The 25275-nt window shown below is 40.6% G+C and overlaps 1 protein-coding gene across 6 annotated transcripts in view; it reads right to left on the bottom strand.

The window, feature by feature from the left end:
* The window catches only part of DTNB (dystrobrevin beta), a 159683-nt gene that overhangs the window by 110458 nt on the left and 23950 nt on the right, over positions 1-25275 (bottom strand). For all 6 annotated transcript variants that reach the window (XM_059660386.1, XM_059660385.1, XM_059660388.1 and 3 more), the window contains 4 exons: positions 23247-23460; positions 18386-18471; positions 11397-11551; positions 1154-1259 (listed from right to left, as the gene is read on the bottom strand). In XM_059660386.1, the coding sequence (XP_059516369.1) occupies positions 1154-1259; positions 11397-11551; positions 18386-18471; positions 23247-23460 (561 nt within the window). The remainder of the gene's footprint in view (positions 1-1153; positions 1260-11396; positions 11552-18385; positions 18472-23246; positions 23461-25275) is intronic.

Here is a 25275-nt window from a genome sequence, read left to right as displayed (position 1 = left end):
AATATTTTTTTAAAGAGTATGATTAGCAGAGATCAAAAAGCACAGATGTGTGTCTCATTCTTAGGAGGGGAAAAAGAGGCCTCTGCTTTTTAGTGCCTTTCAGCTACTGCTGTTCTCTGTGTGGAAGAAGGAGAGACAGGAAGAGCCCGAGAGAAGGTTACGCAGAAAAACCACAGCCTTCCCTTTAATGAACTCAAACAACCTACACAAGGAGATAAGCTGATAGCAGCAGCAGAAAAAATTACGACGTTACTAAGAGATAAGTGCCATTTCAATACCAAGTGGAACAAAGATTTAAGCCAAATTACTAGAAAGGATACTGAGAATAATTCAAGGTAAAATAAGTATTAAAGGAAAGAACTGAAGATATGTGAAACCCAGTACTAAATTCTATCTTAGCTACTTTCCTTCAAACAATTAAAACACAGTTTTAGTGGTTGATATTGAATATATCCAATTTTTGACCTATGATTTTTAAAAATTAAAGGAAAAAAGAAGCCATGGCTAAGTCAGGTGGACTCAAGCCAGAAACAATCCCCTGGAATCTCAGGGGAAAAGTCTGGAGTTTAAACCACAAACTCTTATGACCTGACTAGAGGCCCAGTGCACGGGATTCATGCACTGGGGGGAGGGGGGGGCAGTCCCTCAGCCCAGCCTGCACCCTCTCCCAGTCCGGGAGCCCTCAGGGGATGTCCAACTGACGGGGAGTGGGCCTAAGCCAGCAGTCGGACATCCTTAGTGTTGCTGCGGAGGCTGGAGAGGTTCCCGCCACTGCCGCTGTGCTCGCCAGCTGTGAGCCCTGTGGGAGCGCACTGACCACCAGGGGGCAGTTCCTGCGTTAAGTGTTTGCCCCCCTGGTGGTCAGTGTGCATCATAGCAACCGGTCGGTCTGCTGTTTAGTCAATATGCACATTACCCTTTTATTATATAGGATATTACTACTTCTTGGTATCCTATCTAAGTAATAGGACCCCCACCACTTCTTTATTTGAGAAACAGATATTCTTCTTTTGAAAGCTAAAATCACAAATTCAAATAATAGAGTGACAGCAAATGTCAATTACAATTTCAATCATAGTAGCTGAGGACATTACAAATACTCAGTTCACATACTTCCAATAACATAGGAACGAGAGGGACAAGTTCTGCTTACCATTCTCGACATGGGCAAGCCTGTGCATGAGAGGTAGCCAGACAAGGCACTGGGGAGGAGGGTCGGCCATCATTGTGTCTAAAAACATATTTAACATGATCTTTTTCTGTGGAGAGGAGAAAAACAGATATACTTTATATTTTTCAAATACCTCTGAACTCCAAGACTAAGTTAACGTGGGGCTTTCCCAACCAAGTTAATGAATTACATGTGGAATGTGATTGCAAAATAAAATATTTTACATTACTACAGACACTGTTACACACTCCACAACACACTCTATTAGTCCTGTCTTCAAATGTATTTCCACATACACTATGGTATCTGAGTCTTAAAACAACTGCACAAGTTAGACAGGCGAGGTATTACTATCTGCGTTTTCCAGGTGACACAATGAAAGAACCAAACATTTAAATACCTTTTAAAGGTCCTGCCCAAATCGGACGGGAGCAGGACTAGACCTCAGATATCCTGCCCGTTAGTACTAATCCCGGTACGCAGCGTGGAAGCACGCATCCCTCCCGACCGTAAATAATCGATGGGAACGGGAGCTGTGGCTCAGGGGTTGTCTATGCGTTTCCAGCATTCGTTAACAGAGCCGGGCACAGAGCGAGTGTTTAGTAAGTAATTGTTGAGTAAATACCAACGTGAGGGGCAAACGCATCATTTAACAACCTTCTCGTTTACGTAAGAGAAGGTGGAAGCTCGGAGTGGTGAAGTTATGTGGCCAAACCACAGAAGTAGATACAAGGATGACATCAGAACCCAATATGCAAATGCCCATCACAGTACTCCCTCCATTACCCATCTCCTTGGCTGGATTGCATTTTTTGCTTCTATCTTTGTTTCTCTCTTTTAAACAAATATAGTGTAAGCCTCCACTGTGTGGGAGGCACTGATAAAATTATGTCCCATGTGGACATAGAAAATTAGAAGACAGCCTAGAAAAAAATAGTCAGATGATACAGATAAAACAAGTTCTCAACAATAATTCTAATTAGTGAAATTCCTCTTTATGTTCTCTAACCCACAAAACACCTTTCCCAGCTGTAAAAAGAAAGGGAAAGAGAGGAAAGGGCAGTGCCATGCGGCTGGTGTAAAAGTTCTGTAACGGTAACCTGGACACCGAGGCCCCCACTTCAAACTTTATTCCAAAAGAAGAGCAAAGACAAGAGGGCAAACACAGGAGAACGAGAGGTGCCCAGCCCAGTAAACAGGCCTTTTCCAAGCCCTGCCCCACAATCCAAAGTCTGGGGTTGGAAAGACACTGAGCATTAGGGGTGAAGCCGAAAGGCACCCAAATGTCACCTTTCTCTCCCAAGTTAACTGCGTTCTCAGTGCCACCACTTTATCTGAAAAACAGGATATAAAAAAATGTGGTGCTTCCCCATAAAACTTTAAAACAGTTTATTCCAGAAAGGAAGGTAGAAAGATAAAGGTGGTTAGAGCTGACAAATATTTTGCCAGATGACTACACGACGACTTTGACTTTGACCACTAATCCATTCAGCACAGGGAAGCGCGGAGTGCGGGCCGTGCGGTGCTGGTCAGGAAGACGGGCCTGGGATTTCCATCCGACCCACCACCACGCCTCCCAATGAGGGTCCCATCACCCCAACGTGTGACCACCCACACTGAAGTCTGTGTCTCTTTTTGGCAACTGTGAGGCCTTGACTCCATTATCGGTAAATTATAAGTCATTCTTATTGAAAACAATCTTTTAAAGAAGAAAATGATATATAGGGAAGAGAAAAAAAAACAAAAGGTAAAGGAGATGGCAGAGCAAGAAAGAAGCTTTTGCAATAAAAACCTGAGAAATAATCAAGGGAAGTCTCGAGCCGGGACAGAGCCCGCAGGCCAGCACTGCCCGAGGAGGGAAAGGTTCTGAGAACCAAGCAAGAGGGTGGTCCCAGTATGAGGTCACCATCCGAAGACCCTCTCCGTATAGCTGTGCGCTGATGGCGAGGTTTGAGAAATAGCTGCTAAAATCAGCTAAAGATCTCCAAAGTGTTTTCCACCTCAGGCATCCAAGTCACTAATTTCTGAGGCCTCAGTGGACCCTGGGAGAACGAGTGAACAATGTTAAAGACAAAACCAGAAAGTCACTGAACTTCTGAATGGAAGTCCAGACATGGAAACGCCCGATTATAAATAGTAAATAACTGCTACAAACCATGAAATTAAAAATGCCTGCTTCAAATTACTGACAAGGCAGATGCTCGGAAGCTTTTTAGCTAGTAAGAGGTGGTAAACAGATTAAGCATAACCTATCGTTTATTAAGAAGGTTTAATATTTCTACATCTTCTATTTGTTAAAAATCACATGTTGACAAACCCACTTATAATCCGAATGCTTTCTCTAAAACAGTTTTGGTTTGCCTACCGTGGAGTTTAATTTTTTTTTCATCTTCAAGATAAAAAGGAACAATTAGTTTTGCTATCTCAGAAGACCCTCGTAATAGGCTCAGAATCAGTTTCCAACGTTGTCCTGAGGGAGGTCACACTGCCACTTGAAGTCCTTCCTCTGCGAGTGAGGAAGGAAACAGACCGGGTCCCCACGCTCCGTCTTCCATTAACCGTGTGATTTGGGGGGAAATCGCTGAACATTCTGGTTTTAGTTTTCATCTCTCTCGAGGGCAGTGGATATCGGAGTACAGTGACAGGCTCTCCTGGGGGGTCTTGGAAACACTTTTAGGAAGTCCATGAAGCCAAACTATTTTCATAATAATGCAGACATTATTACCTTTTTCAATCTCACTCTCTCAGGAGTGTACAGTGGGGTGTTCAGAAGCAACGTGGCATATCCACAATGATCTGAAAAGGCTATTAAAATGCTCCTCCCCAGGCCTGGCCGCGTGGCTCAGCAGTTGAGTGTCGACCTATGAACCAGGAGGTCATGGTTCGATTCCTGGTCAGGGCACATGCCCAGGTTGTGGGCTCACGATCCCCAGTGTGGGGCGTGCAGGAGGCAGCCGATCGATGATTCTCTCTCATCATTGATGTTTCTCTCTCTCTCTCTCCCCACTCCCTTCCTCTTTGAAATTAAAAAAAAAAAATGTATTTAAAAAAATATTCCTCCCCTTTCCAACTACATATCTGTGTGAGGCCAGATTTTCTTTCTATATTTTAACCACAACATCATATCACAACAGACTGGATGGATAAGCAGATAGGAGATACCAGCTGTCTTCAACTGAGCAAATCTGAGATTTGCAAAAATATAAATCAATGACATTCTCATTAAATTGTATAGTTTTAGAATATACAGCTATTTTTCATTAAAATACATTACTTATGTAATAGATTTATCATTATTTTCAATGACTTAAAAATACTTTTAATTTATAATATGAAAATGCTGATATTTATAAACCACATAAATAAAAGCTTGTTGGGGTCCTCAATACTTTTTATTGTAATGAGGTCCTGAGATCAAAAAATTTGAGAACTTTTGGGATAGAATTCCAGCTCAAAAAATCTGTGAGTTACCAAATAACTATGTGAAACATAGGCTGACTCATATTTCTATCTTTTGTTTTATTTTCTCGAGTTGAACACATTTATTGCATTCTCTTTTTTGTTGTTGTTTTTAAACATTTTATTTTGAAATAACTTTAGATTTACGAGTTGCAAAGATAGTACAGAGGGTTCTGGAATGCCCTTCTCTCAGCTTCCCCTACTGGTTGTTTTTTGTTTTTTTAATCTTTATTGTTGAGAGTATTACAGATGTCCCCCCTTTTCCCACCACTGTCCCCTCCATCCTGTTCCTGCCCCACCCCATGCCTTCACCACCCTCCTGTCTGTGTCCATAGGTAAGATCTCCGGTTAATCTCTTCCTGCCCCTCTCCCCCGTTCCCTCTGAGATTCATCGGTCTGTCCCATGCTTCCATGCCTCTGATTCTGTTTTATTCACCAGTTTATTTTGTTCATTAGATGTCTTGTTTATTTTTTTAGATTCGATTGTTGATAGCTATGTATTTGTTGCCATTTTATTGTTCATACTAGAGGCCTGGTGCATGAAATTCATGCACTGTTGCGGGGGGGCCGGGGGTGTCCCTCAGCCTGGCCTGCACCCTCTCGCAGTCTGGGAGCCCTCAGGGTATGTCTGACTGTCAGCTAAGGCCTGTTTCCCACAGGGTGGGCCTAAGCCGTCAGTCGGACATCCTTAGCACTGCCACTGCGCTCGCCAGCAGTGAGCCCAGCTTCTGGCTGAGCAGCGCTCCCCCTATGGGAGCACACTGACCACCAGGGGGCAACCCCTGCATTGAGCATCTGCCCCCTGATGGTCAGTGCACATCATAGCAACTGGTCGTTCTGCCATTTGGTCGATTTGCATATTAGCCTTTTATTATATGATTTTTTTTCCTCCTCCTCCTCCTCCTTCAAGAATCTAAGATCCTTGAAAGTCTCATTAAATCCCTTGAAGCTCTCATGAAGATCTTTGAGTAACATTATAACCATGGTTTTGAACTCTGTATCCATTTCCTTCATTTGTGACGTTTCTTTATCTCCACATTTTGACTGCTTCCCTGTGTTTGTTTCTATGTATTAGGTAGAGCTGCTATGTCTCCTGGAATTGGAAGATTAGCCTTGAGTAGTAGGTGCCCTGTAGGGCCTAGTGGCTCAACCGCCTGTATACTGTCTCCTTATTTTTTATAGCACAAGAACATTTATAACAAAAACTATAACAAATTGTAAATTATTGAAATTCCTCCCCACAATTCTCATTTTCCTGTATTTCCCTCCAAGTGTATAAATGTTTCCATGTAATTATGTGCATAGTGTAGTAAAAATACATAAGCTGTTTTTTCACTTAACATTTTATTAAATATTTTACTGTTTTCCTACAAGGTCTTTATTTCTAATCATTTTAACAGCTGCCTGATGCACTGAGCATAAACACCATGATTTGTTTACATCTTCCTCAATAAAACTGAGGCTCTTTCTCTCTTTGTATGCATTCTCTTATTTTTTCTTAGAAAGGAGTGGTTCTATTTGTTGCCTACATCACCATCCTCTGTCATTCTAAACCTCAATATTGACAATTTCTTACCCTAAATGCCATTCTCACTTCCCTCCCTACAACCTTGGCTAAATCTTTCCTGTTTTAAAATGAGAGTAGAATCATCTCTTAAAAATGAGAAATCCAGTATTACATGAGGAAACAAGTGAAATAATTTAGCATTAGATCATTATAGCTGCGATTTCCAATCTCATCATTTCCATTAAAAATTCTTGCCTGGCTCGTGTGGTTCAATGGTTGCACATCGACCTATGAACCAGGTGGTCATGGTTTGATTCCTGGTCAGGGCAAATGCCCGGATTGCGGGCTTGATCCCCAGTGTGGGGCATGCAGGAGGCAGCCAATAGATGATTCTCTCTGATCACTGATATTTCTAACTCTCCCTCCCCTTTCCTCCCTGAAATCAATGAAAAAAATATTTTAAAAACATAATTCCTCAATAAGTCACAATTTGGAAAAACAACGACTCTCTTTCCTTATGGGCAACAGGTAAATATTTCTTATCCATTGCCCTATTACTTATTTGGTAATCAGTTAAAGTATGACATCTAGTTCAAACTTGAAAACAACACTTTAAAAAACTTTTAGGTTACAATGATTTCATCTAACTTTTGTGTAGAGTTAGAAAAACATTTTACCTGACAAGGACAAACATGCTGGTTACAAAAAAACTAATTAAAGGACTAGTGCTATGGGTGAGCCTTTATTTATTATTATTATTAGAGAATGAATTTGTCCATATCCACAGATTTATTTTGGACTTTGAAAATTAAGAGTACTTTGCAATGACATAATAATGTAATGTTGCTGCACTTTTTATCAGAGCTATTTTATTTATTATAGCTAAAAGGATATTTGGAAAAACTTCATTTCCCTCTCTGCAAAGATTGTTTCATTTGAGAAAATCATGGAATAATATCAGGGAAAACAAGGTTGTAAGTACATCCATGAGCTTTACGTTTTCTATTAGAATTCAAGCCAAAGACCCTTTCTCATGCCTATTTGATTTAAAATCCTTACTCGATCAATCCCACAAATACCTAGTAAGCACTGATCATTTTCCAGACACTGTTGTCATGGGGATGTAAAGTGGGAGACCAAGGTGCATCCCTCCAGGGCGAGAGTGAGCTGGATGTGACATGCCACGGGGCTGCAGAAGAGGAGCAGTGAATCCCTCATGAAAGATTCAGAGCATCAAAGGGGATACGTAAGCTGGGATCTGAAATATGAGGCCTTTGTTGGAGAAGAGGGGTCAGAGGTTATTGGCATTTCAGTGACAGCTAACAGCATAAACAAAGACAAGAACTGTGTTAGTTTAAGATTCACTCAAAATGCATGTTACTCAACACAAGAGATATGCAAATTTAAAAAGATAACACTTTTCACCTATCAGATTGGCAAAAATTCATCAGTGTAAGAACACGCGCTGATGGCAAGGCTGTGGAGAAACCGACGTCCCTACAGACTGCTGGTGGGAAGGCCAAGTGGTGCAGCAACTGGGGCGTCAGCGATGTCTGAAAGGACCCGGCACAGTGGCGGGGAGGGCCGAGGAGCCCTGCGGAATGAAGGCGAAGCTAGGCTGGGGTTCAGAGTGAAAAGCAGCATGGTGCCATGATAAAAACCGCATCCAGCCCGGCCGGTGTGGCTCAGTGGTTGAGCATCGACCTATGAGCCAGGAGGTCACGGTTTGATTCCTGGTCAGAGCACACGCCCAGGCTGTGGGCTGGATCCCCCATAGGGGGCGCACAGGAGGCAGCCTATAAATGATTCTCTCTCGTCATTGATATTTCAACCTCTCTCTCCCTCTCCTTTCCTCTCTGAAGTCAATAAAAAAAAAAACTAAAATAAAAAAACAAACCTCATCAAATAGGAAATAGGAATTAGTCATGTGCATTTTTTAAGCAAAATCAGGACATCCACTGAACTGTATTTTAAAATGATGACTCACATTTGCTTATGATTAAAAGAAATAATAAAACAAGCTGTATCTGAGGAGGCACCAGCCTCTTCTTTAAACTGCCATTAGGCCATGAAGTAAAGCCACTAGGAGACCAGGGTCCTCGGGTTTTTTGGCGAAGAATTTTTCTGCTTTGCCTGAAGGAGGTGAACCATGGAGCTCGAGGGTAGGAGGGGACTGGGAGTGAATAGCATACTACGCTTATCATCCAGCTTCAACAATTCTCAGCAGAGGACTAATTTGTTTCATTTATGCCGTCTCTCTCCCTGCAACCTGGATTATCTTGAAGCAAATTCCAGACATATTATCTCTTGAATTAACTTCACCCCGATGTTTTATTACATGGACACCTCGGACGCGTCTGAGGCTTAGAGCATTCTTGTAAGAGTTGTTTTGTGGACATTCCTTTTTATTTCACGTGGGAAAAAACCTAGGAGTAGAATTACTAGGTTAAGGGAAGGTGTCTGTTTAAGTTTAAAACAAACCACCAGGGCTTCCTCCAAGGGGCTGTAAGAGAGTTCTGGCTGCTCCACATCTTTGCCGTGCTTTGGTGTCAGTCACTGAATTTTAGCTATTCCAGTAGATGTGTTCTGTTGAATTAACTTATAAATTTTTGTTGTTGTTGTTGTTGTGTTTTTAAAACTATTAAACTACATGAAAATACATCCCTTATTTGGGTTAGTTTGTGAAAAGCAGGCAAATTGTTTTTTTAAAAAGTATCTGATGGTGTATGAGCTACCTCGAATTAAAAAAACACACAAAACCGGCTGTAGGGAAACACACCATATGGGAAAAACCCATTTTCAAAAAGAAACCCCAAACTCATTGAATTTAACTCCTGCTGCATGAAACTCAGTCCCAAGTCTCATTTTGTTGTTGTTGTCATATTCATAGGCCAAACACAATTCAACTTTCCTGTGGATGAAGATAAGCTTCTTTGAATTTTCCAAACCTGCCATGTATAAAACCAGACTGAGGTTTTTTTAACAAAAATCTGAAGCAAGTGAAAAGCAACAATTAGGTTGTGAGTTCAAAGGCCTGACAATCATGACATAGGTAATTTGCAGAATCCTAGACAGCATTCTTAGAATTAGCGATTAGAATTTTTAAAATATTCTTCAACATTTTAAACCATTATTCCAATACTAGAGGGCCAGTGCGTGAAATTTGTGCACTCGGGGGGGGGGGGGGGAGGGGAGGATGTCCCTCAGCCTGGCCAGCGCCCTCTTGCAGTCCAGGGCTCTTGCAGTTCAGGACCCCTCGCTCCTTACGGCTCGCCTACAGCGGAGGTGGGAGAGGCTCCTGCCATCACCGCTGCACTCACCTGCCATGAGTCTGGCTTCTGGCTGAGCGGTGCTCCCCCTGTGGGAGCACACTGACCACCAGGGGCAGCTCCTGCATTAAGCGTCTGCCCTCTGGTGGTCAGTGTATGTCATAGCGACTGGTTGTTCTGCCGGTCGTTCCACCGTTTGGTCGATTTGCATATTAGGGTTTTCTTATGTAGGATTAGATTCTCATTATAGTACTCACATTGTAAGTAAATCAAAGATTACCTTAGATAGTACCCCACACAACCGTCAACCATTGGTCAAATGTTGCTCTTCAATGGTACTTCTTTGTATGAAGTCTCCTTCCCATTCTGACAGTGCTTTACTTAATAGGAACATTCCATCACCTGGGTTTTTAGCCTGACCTCCAGGAAGCTCCTGTGCAAACAGCTACATGGACGTCAGATACAAGAGTACCCTCCTCCCAGTACTGTGCTGTCTTCATCGTCGTCACCCCAGCTACAGTTCTGGAGGGTGTTTTAATGCCTGAAGGACACTGAACGCCAGGATGTGTTTGGACAGCCTCGTGTTATCTGAAAATGCACATTCCGGGGGGAAATGCAAGCTGTGCTTTATTAGAATAAACTGAAGCACAGAGATATTCTTGACACACTAAAAGCTGATACTGCTGTTTATGCCGAGAGAGAAACAGTCATGTACAGAGGCTAACGTCCACAAAAACCATCAGCCAAGAGTGTACAATTTGGGAAGAATACCTCCTCAGAAGTTACTAAAAATAACTCTTCTATAATGGGTGCAACTTCAGTGCTAACGCTGAGAATCTCTAAACAAACTATAAAAGATTGTTTGGAAGTCTGAATTCAGATAAATATGCATTCTGAACTTTCAATGTAAAAAGGGATGTATGTATGTGTGTTTTTGGTTCTTTTGTGAATCAAAGTATCACAGGTCAGGAGGGTCTGTTCCTTTTATATTTTAACCTTCTATGTTTAAATAATTTCAGACTTACAGAAAGGTTATAACGGATTATTTAAAAAATTCTATTTGCCATCAAACCAGATTCCTCAAATGTTAACACTGCAGTACAGATACCCTCTACCCTTATATTTTTATTTATTGTATTTATTTTTAAAAATTTTAAATGTTTTTTTGTTGTTGTTAGTATCACAGATATCTCCCACTTTTACTCCCTCCCCCACCCCCGTCCCACCTCCCAGCCACACTGTATTTCTTAAAAACCAGGGTGTTCTCTTAACTCAAATATCAAAATCAGGAACCTAACAGTCACTGACGGAATACTATGATCTAGTCTACACACTTCCTTCCGATTTTTCCAACTGTCCCCCTAATGTCCTTTATGAGAAAGAAAACCCGGCCCACGGGCTGCGCTCAGCTTTCATGTCTCTTTGGACCCTGTGGTCTGGAACGGTCCCTGTCTTTTTTCATCTTGCATGACCCTGACATTGGTAAAACTGCAGGCCAGTATGTTTCAGAAACCCCTGCCCCAGGGAAGACGAGACCGTGTGTGCTTCCTGGCAGGAGGACCACGCTGATAAGGGGGCTTCTCGGTGAACCTTACCCGGAGGCCACGATTCCCGCGCTGGACGTGAAGCTCTGTTTCCTCCCCGGCCCAGAACCTGTATCAGTGATGGCGAACCTATGGCACGCGTGTCAGAGGTGACACACGAACTCACTTTTTTTTGGTTGATTTTTCTTTGTTAAATGGCATTTAAATATATAAAATAAATATCAAAAATATAAGTCTTTGTTTTGCTATGGTTGCAAATATCAAAAAATTTCTATGTGTGACACGGCACCAGAGTGAAGTTAGGGTTTTTCAAAATGCTGACACGCCGAGCTCAGAAGGTTCGCCATCACTGGCCTAGATCCCTCACTGCAGCAGCCTGCGGAGACCTGCGGAAGCGTGGTGGGGCAGGTGCTCCTGGGCCCTCGGTTCTGTGGCGCGGCCCTTACCTGCTGAGGGAAACAGGTGCGGGCTGAGTGCTCGGTGTAACCGAAAGACGGCCCCTCGAAGACGGCTGTCGGGAGCCTCAGCACTTCCTTCAGGAACTGGTCAAACTTGCTAAATACCATTAAGCCGCTGGAATCTGACATCTGGGAGAAAACATCTATGAGAACAAAACCAAATAAAGTCAAACTATAAAGACATATCAACTGTTTATAAATGGCTCTATGTCACTTGTTTCATTAGAAAGATCATGAAGTATCACTGGAAAGTATCATGAAGTTAGCGCGATTTTTAGTCATCACGGATTCTCATTTTTTATTAACATGGCATGGGTACTTTGTTGATGAGGCCCACCTACTTAATATTCGTCCTAAACATCAAACCCAATAACCACTCATGCATGTCTACCTACCTACTCTTTTTCAGTGTACAGAGCAAGATGATATATAATTTATATTTTTTTATTAAATTCATAGCAGCGTATCTTTATCCCTTAACATTTATATATGTATTTATATAAGACATATGCATGTTTGAGTGTATCACTATATTAGCATATTGGTGATGAGGTATAAAAGAAATTGTATTATATTTGTATGTTTGTGTACTAATGATGCAATGTATCCCCATGACAAAATAAATAGTAAGGAAGCATACAGCATGTCAAAAATGTTCCATCTAGTGAGTTCCAAAGTAGAATAAAAAGAACTCAGATAGCCTGACTGGCATGGCTCAGTGGCTGAGCATCAACCTACGAACCAGGAGGCCACAGTTCAATTCCTGGTCAGGGCACATGCCTGGGGTTGCCGGCTCAATCCCCACTGGGGGCATGCAAGAGGCAGCCAATCAATGATTCTCTCCCATCATTGATGCTTCTATCTCTCCCTCTCCCTTCCTCTCTGAAATCAATAAAACATGTTTTTAAAAAAATGTTTCAAATTAAAGGCACAAATATTGGTTAAGTCATTTCAAAGGCTATCTTGACATGAAAACAAGAGAATCAAAGAAAAAAGGGGAGTGGGCAAAATTACAGGAAAAAATACAAAAGAAAAGGTAGAAGCAGAAAGATCAAAATAAAAGGAAGAAAACCAGAAACACTAAGGCATGTTCCATAAACTAGAAAACCTACTTAGAAGGAACATTAACCGCGGTAACAGCAGAAAGCACCTTCAGTGGCAGGAAGATGGACAAACCAAGAACAACAAAGACACTGTTGCCCGGTAAGCAGGTAGAAGAAAGTGAACAATCACTCAAATATTATTTGATATTACAATGCAGTGTTACAGCTCACGTTGTGTCTACGCTATCATTCAGCCACTTCAACTAGATGGAACATAGCTGAGAACTAGAAAGCCAGAGGCAAAAGGATTCTCCAAACGGCGAAACTGCCAACCACACTACAAAAGCTCAAGTGCTTCTCATGATAGACGAGTAATCAGCATGCCCTTACTTTAAGTAGAATGCTAGGAGCTTGGTTACATTTCCTTTGTCAGTAGTATTTCAAAAGTAACTCACAAGCAGAGAGAGATTTGTAGAGGCTGGTAGACTGACAATACCATCACATCTACCAGTGATAAGGACAACCAACATCACCATCGCCACCAACAAGCACAACAACAAACACTCAAGAAATGAAAAAAAGAGAGAACCAAGATGGCGGCATAGGTTAACGCCGGAGTTTGCTGCTTTGAACAACTACTTCAAAAGTGAAACCAAAAAACGGAAGGGACATCACCCAGAACCACAGGAACGCTGGCTGAGTGGAAGTCCTACAACTAGGAGGAAAGAGAAACGCATACGGACACTCAGAGGAGGCGCAGTGCTGAAGTCAAATTCTGAGGTGCGGAGTGCGCGGAGCGGGCTGGCGGCCGAGGGCGCGGTTGTTGTTTTCAATCGGGAGGGAGTCGCAGACTCTGAGCACCAGATCCGGGCGAGTCTTTAGGGACCCAGACTCAAACGGGAGAAGCGGGACTGTCTGGCTTCGGTCAGAGTGAGTGCAGCTTTCTCTCCGAGCTTTGCAGCGGGTGCTGGGACTCAGAGAGGCAGAGCCCCTTGGGACAGGACTGAGAGCCGCCATAACTGCTCTCTCCAGCCCACCCTGTTGATCCTGTGCGACCCGCCCCGCCCAAGCCCTGCACAGAGGCATTTGCCGGATAGCCTCAGGCAAAGGCTAGATTAGCACCTCCCTAGAGGACAGAAGTTCTCTCACTGCTGACACAGCTGATTCTCATAGCCACTTGGCCTGGAGGTCAAACCCTCCCTGGAATTAGCTACAACAATCAAGATTTATCTATAAGACTGCGAACAAAGACCACTAGGGGGTGCACCAAGGAAGCGTAACAAAATGCGGAGACAAAGAAACAGGACAAAATTGTCAATGGAAGAAATAGAGTTCAGAACCACACTTTTAAGGTCTCTCAAGAACTGTTTAGAAGCTGCCGATAAACTTAATGAGATCTACACGAAAACTAATAAGACCCTCGATCTTATATTGGGGAACCAACGAGAAATTAAGCACACACGGACTGAAATAACGAATATTATACAGACGCCCGACAGCAGACCAGAGGAGCGCAAGAATCAAGTCAATGATTTGAAATGCGAGGAAGCAAAAAACATCCAACCGGAAAAGCAAAATGAAAAAAGAATCCAAAAATGCGAGGATAGTGTAAGGAGCCTCTGGGACAGCTTCAAGCGTACCAACATCCGAATTATAGGGGTGCCAGAAGATGAGAGAGAGCAAGATATTGAAAACCTATTTGAAGAAATAATGACAGAAAACTTCCCCCACCTGGTGAAAGAAATGGACTTACAGGTCCAAGAAGCGCAGAGAACCCCAAACAAAAGGAATCCAAAGAGGACCACACCAAGACACATCATAATTAAAATGCCAAGAGCAAAAGATAAAGAGAGAATCTTAAAAACAGCAAGAGAAAGAAACTCAGTTACCTACAAGGGAATACCCATACGACTGTCAGCTGATTTCTCAACAGAAACTTTGCAGGCCAGAAGGGAGTGGCAAGAAATATTCAAAGTGATGAATACCAAGAACCTACAACCAAGATTACTTTATCCAGCAAAGCTATCATTCAGAATTGAAGGTCAGATAAAGAGCTTCACAGATAAGGAAAAGCTAAAGGAGTTCATCACCACCAAACCAGGATTATATGAAATGCTGAAAGGTATCCTTTAAGAAGAGGAAGAGGAAGAAAAAGGTAAAGATACAAATTATGAACAACAAATATGCATCTATCAACAAGTGAATCTAAGAATCAAGTGAATAAATAATCTGATGAACAGAATGAACTGTTGATTATAATAGAATCAGGGACATAGAAAGGGAATGGACTGACTATTCTTCGGGGGGAAAGGGGTGTGGGAGATGTGGGAAGAGACTGGACAAAAATCGTGCACCTATGGATGAGGACAGTGGGTGGGGAGTGAGGGCGGAGGGTGGGGCGGGAACTGGGAGGAGGGGAGTTATGGGGGGAAAAAAAAGAGGAACAAATGTAATAATCTGAACAATAAAGATTTAATTAAAAAAATAAAAGAAATGAAAAAAAAACACACACACACACACAACTGTCTGAAAACATGAGATGGGACAAATAACCCAAACCTCGCAATTAGCCCTAAATGCACCAGAGAATGACATCCCTCGGAGATGAAAAGTGTTTAAATTATGATCAGAGAGCTCTGTTTAATACGAGAGGGCCAGACCGCATTTAAAGTGATTTCTGCCCTGGATGATTAAAATTTTAAAAAGTAGAGGCAAGCTTCAATACCTGAATATTTTATTTATGTTAGTCACCTCATTCTCTAGCTAAGACATTATGGGACAATAAGAATAATGAGACAGTGACAGATGGTACAGCAACTATAACTTTGAACATGAAGGGGATAATAAAGCCATATTTTAAATCTGTCTGAATAACATGAACTTGGTAATGAGTGGCTGAGAATGGCTTGTAACTCCTCAACCCATACACAGTGCGCAAAGGCCTGGCATTCTGAGCGCAGCGGACATGTCACGTTCGCCTGGGCATGCATACTTTAGTGCCGCGTGAAAGCAGGTCAGTGTGCACCTCCCAGAAGTGCAAAAGCCACGTTAAAAAAAAAAAAAAACCACTAAAGAAAGACCAAAAGAAAAACAACCAAAAACCTGCTATCACTTAGGTACCTTCCAAATTTCACATACTACTAAAATTTCTACCTTTTCATTAACAGTTCCAACAGAGAACTCAGTAATTTTAGTACTCAATCAACAATTTGTCCTTAGCAAAATCTTAGCACTTACGTTCCAGGTATCAGCTCTATTTAGAAACGTAATAATTCCAGAGACATCTAAAATGTGCATTTTTATATATAATCCATTTTCTATTATCAACCAGTTTATTCAGTACTAATTAAATGGCGATTTATATTCATTTTTTAGCCATTTTAAAAATGTTTATTTTTTTCAATTACAGTTGACATTCAATATTATTTTATATTAGTTTCAGGTGTATAGCATAGTGATTAGACATTTATATAATTTGCAAAGTGACCCCCCAATAAGTCTGGTACATACCTGGCACCATACATCGGTATTGCAATATTATTGACACTACAGTAATACTCCCTGTGCTGTACATTATATCCCCATGACGATTTTGTAACTACCAATTGCACTTCTTACTCCCTTCACCTTTTTCACCCATACCCACACCCCCACGTCGATGTATATTCTTTACCTGGAATCATCATCATTAAAAAACAAAATCCCAACTTTCTTTTTCTTTCTGTTTGAATGAAATGTTATTTCATCTATATTATATTATCTTCCTCAGAAAAACACCATGCTAGAATTAAGAAATTATTAAAAGCCCGGCCAGCATGGCTTAGTGGTTGAGCATTGACCTATGAACTAGGAGGTCACGGTTTGACTCCCAGTCAGGGCACACGCCCAGGTTGCAGGCTCCATCCCCAGTAGGGGTCATGTAGGAGGCGGCCAATCAATGATTCTCTCTCTCCCTCTCCCTTCCTCTCTGAAATCAATACAAATATATTTTTAAAAAAGAAATTTCAGTCCAAAAAAGTAATATTACCATGCTAAAAAAAACTGAGAAGAGCACTTAAATATAACTATACTTTCCACTACCAAAACTGTGTTTTACATGGCAACTGTTTCTGAAATGCAGACAAACCGGGTAACAGTTTCACCAAAAAACATCTAAGATCTTTCTTTAGAACATCAAAATCTGTATCTAGTGAGCCATCTAGTTTTCCAACTTTCAATGTCATGATAACGAGTAATAAAAAGCACATGTCGGCGGGGGCAGGGGGGTAGAGGGATTGAACAAAAAAGAAAAAAAAGAGGGAATTCATGAACATGGACAATAATGTGCTGAGTGTGGGAGGAGGTGGAAGAGGGCATAAAGGGGATAAACGGTGATGGAAAAAATAAAATTAAAATAAAATAAATTAAAATAAATAAAGAATAGAATAGAATAGAATAGAATAGAATAGAATAGAATAGAATAGAATAGAATAGAATAGAATAGAATATTACCCCTTGCCAGGGAAGTATAGATTTCACTTTTGTGAAAGATAATCGACGCTCTGAGTTCTAATGCATGTAATGAAGTAATCTTGCCCAAAAGCTTGTACTTGAATCTGAAGTTTCTATATCTTTCCATTAAAATTTTAAAATGTCGGGCACAGAGGAACATCACGGGGACCCAATCATCAAAATCCAGTCTATGAGAAATGCTACAAGACAAAGGACCCATTTTCTTCAACAAATCGGTTCGCAGGGTATCTCAACATTTCATTAAACCCACAGCTTCTATCTTAACTCCCTGAAATCTGACAGCTCCTTCCTCTATGGGTACCTGTATGATGGCGCTTTGACCACGTTACAGGACCAGCATCGTGGAGTATAACAAAGTAACTTAAAGTGGGGCTCTGAAGCTGGACAGCCTACATTGAAATCCCAGCTTCGCCCCTCAGTTAACGCTTCCATAAAATGGAGAAAATGCCACCTGCTACTCCAAGAAATTGTAAGGGTTCGGTGAGAAAATATGTGTAAAGCATCTGGCACAATGCTCGGCATGTCTTAGGCAGTTAGTAGCTATCTAGAGTGAATGAATGAAAATCATAAGCAGAAAAAGTAAATAATTGTGCATTTCACCTCCTCTGATTTCATCTAACCACCTTTTTATAGTATCTAGTGAACAATAAAATGCCAAAATGGCCAATAGTCAGGGGAAAAAAATAGGGAAGGTAATTGAAAAATCATGCTGCCAATTTCTATATACTAAGCTTGACTCCAAGGTGCTCAGAACAGTTTAATAGCAGCAAATACAACCTGATGAAGAAGGGAATTATTAAGAAAGGGCTGCCCGGCCAGTGTGGCTCAGTGGTTGAGTATTGACCTATGAACCAGGAGATCACGGTTGGATTCCCAGTCAGGGCACATGCCCAGGTTGCGAGTTCCATCCCCAGTAGGGGGTGTGCAGGAGGCAGCTGATCAATGATTCTCTCTCATCATTGATGTTTCTATTTCTCTCTCCCTCTCCCTTCCTCTCTGAAATCAATAAAAATGTATTTTTTTTTAAAGAAAAGGGCTGACCTTTTACAAACCTGGTAAAAATAATCAAATTTCTTTTCTAACTAAAAGCAATCAACATAATCATCTTCAGACACAATAATTTTTAAAAATATGGAAAACATTTTTTAAAGAATTTTTAAAATGTCAACATTACTGCTCTGAATCTCAATTCTCTTGCTTTAAACTAAAAAACAAATAGTATACAAATTAATTCAACCAACTTTTCCATCTGAACATTAGGTGGCATAATTTACATACTCTGAGTCAGGTGAGTAATATAGTAGTAAAAAAATAAAGATGTTCAATATAGCATCATCCAAAATTCTGAAAAATATTCATTTGAAACTGCTTAAAAGTTATAATTTGAAAATAAAATATTTCAAATAATATGAAAATACTTACATCTCAATTTGTCCAGCATTTTTCCACCACACATAGTTGCTAACATAGCTTTAACTGAAAATACTGTCATTTTGCCTCGGCCCTCACTGAAAAAGAAATTGTATTAGAAATAATTGCTATCTGGAACCACAATAGCATTCAAATGTATTACTAACCATTGAGCAACCAGTAAATTGATCCTTACCCTTTTCTGCCACATTACCTTGGATAGTTAGAAACCTTGGATTTTTTTTTCCTTTGTAGAATTAAGGCTTCATCTAGGCTAAGTGAATAATGCTAAAAATAAACCCAAATTATTTAGAAATGAGCTTTATAAACATTCTATAAGGCAATTTCTCCTGGCTATGTAGGCAGAGGCAACTGGATGAACCAGAAGTAAATTTCTCATCCACTTAGCCCATTAAATCCACAACTGCGATGTTTTTAAGTATTCAAAACCAGGGCACCACTTGTTTTAAACACTAAGTCAGAAATGTGTCCGTCCGTCAGGGCATTATAACAACAGTTTACTGTTGTGTAAACCAACAGGGTGCACACAGCTATAAAGATTTTATAATACATTCATCTTTGTTTGTTTTTACTATGACAACCTTTATATTCTCATGTGTTTATTCTAAGAAGCTCAATCATACCTGTCTCAGGTCTTCCCATATCACAACTGTGAGAAAAGTGAAGGAGAAGGGTCAGGAATAATTCTTTCTAGGAACTGGAAAGATGACATGGACAACAACATAGAGGAACTACCCAAAGTAACGCTGCACAGCACCTGTAGAGCCAAACTGTATCAGCAAGGCCCCTGGCCCTACACGTGCCTGGCTCCATCCACTCAACTACGCCCCGGCTCACTGCAGGTGGAAACTCCACCAGCCAGTTTGTACAGTCATCATAGGTAAGTAAACAAGGGGCTATTGTGCTAGTTTTACACAGCTGTGCTCACAAAGTGTCACAGCAACTTAATAAAATAAATGCCTTTGTAATGATGAGGGCGACGTTATCTTAGTTTTATAAAGCAAGCGTCATCCTATTTACACTTACTAATGGCCCTATTACATTTACTATTTATATTAACTATATTTATATTATCCTATTTATATTTACTACGTGTCTCCCATTTTCTAAACCTTCTTTGTATACAGCAAGACCATACCTGAAAAAAAAAGGCAAATTATCTATAAGCTAGAAGGTCCTCAGCGAAAGCATCGCCATGAAATACCAATGTTTGTCTGGTTTTTAAAACTATTACATCTCATTAAGTTTATTCAAAACATAAAAGAGAAATCCCTACAACTAGTTAAAATTAGGATGGGGTATTTCAAATATACAGTTCTTTACACATGCAGATGCTGTCTTCCTGTCTTAGTACCTGGCGTATGGCACCTGGAAATGATAAGGAATATTCCTATGTCAAATATCCCTGCATTATATGAGCAACACCAGTGGCTTTAAAGAGCATCAATTATGTTAAAATGCATGGATTCCTAAAATGATAGAGGGCTTTACAGTGGACATTTGCTTTTGGTCACAAACCCTCCAAATGTTGAGTCTACATTTAAGCAGACCCTACCTTATGTGACAAGTACTCTTTCCACTAACAAAATATTGAAAAAGGAAAAACCTCAGATATCTGTTTTCCCATCTTTCTGCGAAATGCAGACATGGCCATGACACAAGCTCCACCAATAAGATGCACCACTCTGGACTCCAAATGTGATCTTTTAGAAGCTGTCATTCCGAACAGTCCACCTGGAAGGGTGGCAGCTGCTGGAGTGGCCCCACGGGGGTGAGGCACAGAGACGGGGACCCGCGTGGCTGCACCTGCAGCCCAGCATCAGTGGTGTTTGGAGCTCAAGCAACAATATCTGTGCCGCGATTGGTGGCAGAAGGGCTTGTGAGACCATTTTTGCGTGACTTTGAGCTTTGTTCTTGGCGGCATGATCTTCAAGCCTACACTTTCCCAACACGCTCAGAGAGTCTTGAATAAGACCCACATCCTTTTAATAAATTAGCCAGAGAGGGTTTCTACTGCTTATGACTAAGCACTTGGAGGGCTGCAGTGTCTTTCCTGACAGGAAGTGGTCCAGAGAGATGAAGCAACAAATGAAAACATCCCTGAAGGGAGAGGAGGCATGCCTGGCGGTCGGTCGGCAGAGTGAGAATGAAGGAGTGCTCACAAACAGAGCCAAGCCTTGCTGCACAGATAATGACATTTTTTAAGGTAAATGTGCTCAAACATTTTCTGCAGACACAGATTTCACGATGCAAGACTACCCAGGAAATTCCAAGGGGAAAGTAAAAATTAACCTTAGAAGAGATTTCCATAAAAGTCAGGATCCTGATTACATCGGGGAGAAGAAAGAAAGAGGAGCTTCTGGGGTGATGACAGGGTTCTAGTTCTTGGCCACTGTGGTACTTACATTTGCTTTATAACAATTCATTTTAAGCTACACTTCGTTTTCTGTATTTTTCTGTAGTTGTTTTCTATTTCTCAATAACAGCTGTTTTAAAAAAATGAATCCTGGGAAAATAAAGGTTACCATTACTGGACAAAGGTAATGGTTTAAGAGAAAAATAATGAAGGGGAAACGTATAGGTTAAAAGACACTCAAGAGGCCCTGGCCGGGTAGTTCAGTTGGTTAGAGTGCTGTCCCGATACACCAAGGTGTGGGTTCGATTCCGCGTCAGGACACGTACAAGAATCAACCAATGAATGCATAAATAAGTGGAACAACAAATCAATCTCTCTCTCTCTCTCTCTCTCTCTCTCTCTCTCTCTCTCTCTGTGTGTGTGTGTGTGTGTGTGTATGTGTGTGTGTGTGTGTGTGTCTTTCTCCCCCTTTTCATGCTGAATGCTAAAAACAAAACAATATTTTTTAAAAGCAAAAACAAACCAGTACATTTTAAATCCTGAATATACCCAGTTGGCATATTATAGAATGGACATTGCTCACTTAGCAGCCTAATAACCTACGATTATACCCTTTACCTAACTGATTCTTTTTTCTTGAAAAAAACTCATTCTTGATCCTTCCCGCCATCTATCCGAATGTGATCTATAGACACTGGCCAAGTTACATTTGAAACTAAGAGTTAGCTGCCCCTGGCCATGGCACATATAACCTCACCCGAGTCCATGTTTTCAGTGATTCCAAGGTAAAGTGCAGGTTCATACTAGAATCAATTCTCTTCAAACAAGATTTGGGAAAGATCTGGTTTCATCAAAAAACATGACTCACTTAAAATTGGACCTGTGATAGCTCAGAGTTGATTAGTAGGTCAATATTTAAGATGTGGCACAGTGAGCAGTGAAGATTAACCCCCACGTAAAGACACGGAAATGAAAAGGTACACAGGTAATATCTGTCGAGGATGACAGGAGAGAGGGAGCTTGTTATTTTAACCCTGCCCAAACAGTATCGCTCCGAGGAGCGCTCTCCCTCAATAAAGAGAATGACTTTCTTTCTCAGACATCTCTGCATGATTCATTTCCATAGACCTATCATTTTACAGACTGACAATAAACCAAGCACATGACTTCTGAAAAGAGTTCTTATTATCCAAAACTGAGAAAGCACCATGATTACCTCTGGGCCAAGCTCAACAGACAGTGAGTCACCCTGAATAAACACCTGTGTTTGAACATGCAGGTAGGGACCTCAGAGGCCCCTGCAACCCTCACCTGTGCCCGCTGCATGGGAGCTGCTTGTTCCAGTTGTCCAGTCTCAAATTCTGCCTGTATTTTTATATATTTTTAATTTCTTTATTGATTAAGTTATTACATATGTGTCCTTATCCCCACATTACCTCCCATCCCCCCCACTCATACCCTCACCCCCCCCCCCCCCCCCGTTGTCTGTGTCCATTGGTTAGGCCTATATGCTTGCATATAAGTCCTTTGGTTGATCTTATATTTAAACTCACCTAATCTGGGTGATGTTTATAGCTTTGCACTATCTAATAAGAGAGCTTGTTATTCAAATTAACACTTTTGAAAAACAAGATGATTTTTTTTACTTAAGAAAACAAGCTGTTTTTACATCTTTAGCAAACAACTGTGGATGCTGCCAACTATAAATTAGCACTCCTCTCATGAAAACAGAGTTCTATTTTAGAAACATTATTCCCAATTATCACATGTAGCTAAAAGTAATAAGAGCATTTCTCTTTGATTTTCAAAAACTCTTATTTTTCCAATTAATCCTAATTTACAAAACTTCCAGTGAGTGGATTATGCAATAATCAGCTACAAATCAAGAATCCATTTGGCAAATATCAAAGAGCTTAATCAAGTAAAATCAACAAAGAATGTTATTCAATTTTATCATAATCAGAATGCCTGATAATTTTTTTTACCTGCTAATTTTCATTTCAACTTTATAAATATTTAATAAGAATCCAGTGCTGCACTTGAGAAATCAAAGAAATACAAAGTAGAATCTCTGCTCTCAAGGATTTTCCATCTTACTAGTATCTGTACGCTTACGAAGCAGGTCAGAGCATTAGTCTTTAGAAAGGACTTACACTGAATAATTCCCCTCCAAACTGTGATTCTAAGTTGATAAGCCTTAGCAAGAAAGTATGGAAGAACAATTAAGGAACAAACACTCTTACTTAAAATTAAGGCCGGACCGGTTTGGCTCAGTGGATAGAGCGTCAGCCTGCGGACTCAGGGGTCTCAGGTTCGATTCCGGTCAAGGGCATGTACCTTGGTGGCGGGCACGTCCCCACTGGGGGGCATGCAGGAGGCAGCTGATCGATCTCTCTCGTCGATGTTTCTGGCTCTCTATCCCTCTTCCTTCTTCTCTGTAAAAAATCAATAAAATATTATTTTTTTTTAAATTAAGTAAACATGTAAGGTACTAGCCTGTCGTAGGCAGCAACCATGAAGTTGAGGAGGAGGCTGACGGACTGCTCCACACTGATCTGGTGAGTAGAAGGCAGGCGCTTGTTCAGCTGGTAGTAGATGGATGAGAGGACGGTTTCGAGGCGGGACACACTGATCTCAGTGCTATGGTCCAGTGTATTAAGGCCATTGTCTCGGAAGGCTTCGATCATGTTCCAGATATCAACAAGATGGACTGAAACACAAAGAAAACAAACTATCAGCAATGTAAAGTTTTAATCAATCAGAAAGACATACAGACTTTACATATAATAGGTCAGAATGTGCCACCCCCAAATGCCACTTTGGCACAAGCATCCTTTTGAGCTAAGATACTTGAAAAAAGTGCCAAAAAGGGCACTTTGACCCCCACCTTTTCTCCCTGACAGCCGGAAATAAGACTCCCAGGTGAAAGATGCCTTTCTTATTCCGAGGGGGAAAAACACTATAATCACAGAGACAGTGGATTGAGGCCAAAATTAATCCGTACAGACTTGTTAGCATAACTCTTATCTTCCCTCTGTCTCCCCATAGACACGTTTTAGTTACTTTTCCACAATTGCTACTCTTTGCGCAACCTAGTGTATAAGCACGTAGACCTCGTCACTTCCTTGGGTCTTCATTTTCCTATGGGGCTCCCGTGCGCATGTAAAAATGTGTATGTTTTTCTCCTGCTAATCTGTCTTGTGTCGATTTCATTCTCAGGCCCAACCAGAGATCCTGAGAGAGTAGCCGGGAAGTAGTGACTCCTCTCCAGTAGCCTCAAAAATACAGAACGCAAAATTTAACTGAACGTTAAAGAGAAAAATTCAACAAGCTTTGAGGGAAATATTAACACACCTCTCTTAGTGAGAGCGCAAACAGACAAAAAGCAAGTACAGATAGAAAATTAAACTTTACAACAACAAAGTAGTAGTAATAAACATTATAGGAAGTATTGTCCCGATGATTAAAAAACATGCTTTATTTTCTAGAAAACACAAAAGACATGTATAGAAATTGACCTTATCTGAGTCATAAAACTAATTTCAACAAACTTCAAAGGATATAAATCATGTTTTCTGACCAAAATAAAACTAAGTTAGAAATCATTATCAAAAAGACAACTTTTTAAATTAACCTTATCTTTAGAAAGGAAGCAACACACTAAGGAACTTCCTTCATCTTATTAAGGGTATCTATAAAACACTGCATCATACATATTACTTGATAGTAAAAGGCTGAAAGCTTTCCTCTGATAAGAAACGCCCACTATTGCCCTGGTCCGTGTGGTTCAGTTGGCTGAAGCATCGCCCCATATATCAGAAGGTGGCAGGTTTGATCCCCAGTCAGGGCACATGTGGGAGGCAACCAATCAATGTTTCTCTCTCACATTAATGTTTCTCTTTTTTTTGTCTCTCCCTCTCCCTTTCTCTCTCTAAAATCAATTTTAAAAATTGAAATTAAAAAAAGAAATACCCACTATCACCATTTCTATTGTACTTCAGGTCCTAAGAATATAAAGATGCAGTAATTATTGGTATAAATATTGGAAATAAAGAAATATAACTGTGATTATTCAGAAATGACTAAATTAGACACATAGAAAATAAAAAAGATTCTATGGATAAATTATTAAATTTAATATTTGAGTTCAGAACAATTGCTAGACATAGGTCAAGATATAAAAGTCATTGTATTTCTATGTATCAATAACAGACAATGAAATTTTAGAAGTATCCTAAGTTCTCAAAGACTTAGAGATAAATCCAATGAAGAATGTGCAACATCTCTACAAAAAAATCTATAAATATAATTGGCAGAAATAAACACCTAAATAAATGGAGGAATATGCTATGTTCACAAGGGGAAATCTCAATATTGGAAATATGTCAACTCTCCCAACTTGACCTATAGATTCAATGCAATCCCAACAAAACCCCACAGGGCTCTACATTAAAAGGATGAATTGTACTGTATGTTAAATATACTTCAAAAAAAGGAAGAAGAAAAAAATCCCAGCAAACATTTT

Source organism: Myotis daubentonii, chromosome 12, assembly GCF_963259705.1.
Source record: "Myotis daubentonii chromosome 12, mMyoDau2.1, whole genome shotgun sequence".
NCBI lineage: Eukaryota > Metazoa > Chordata > Mammalia > Chiroptera > Vespertilionidae > Myotis > Myotis daubentonii.
Note: the sequence above shows the minus strand (reverse complement) of the source record. Positions and strands in the feature narration are given on the sequence as shown.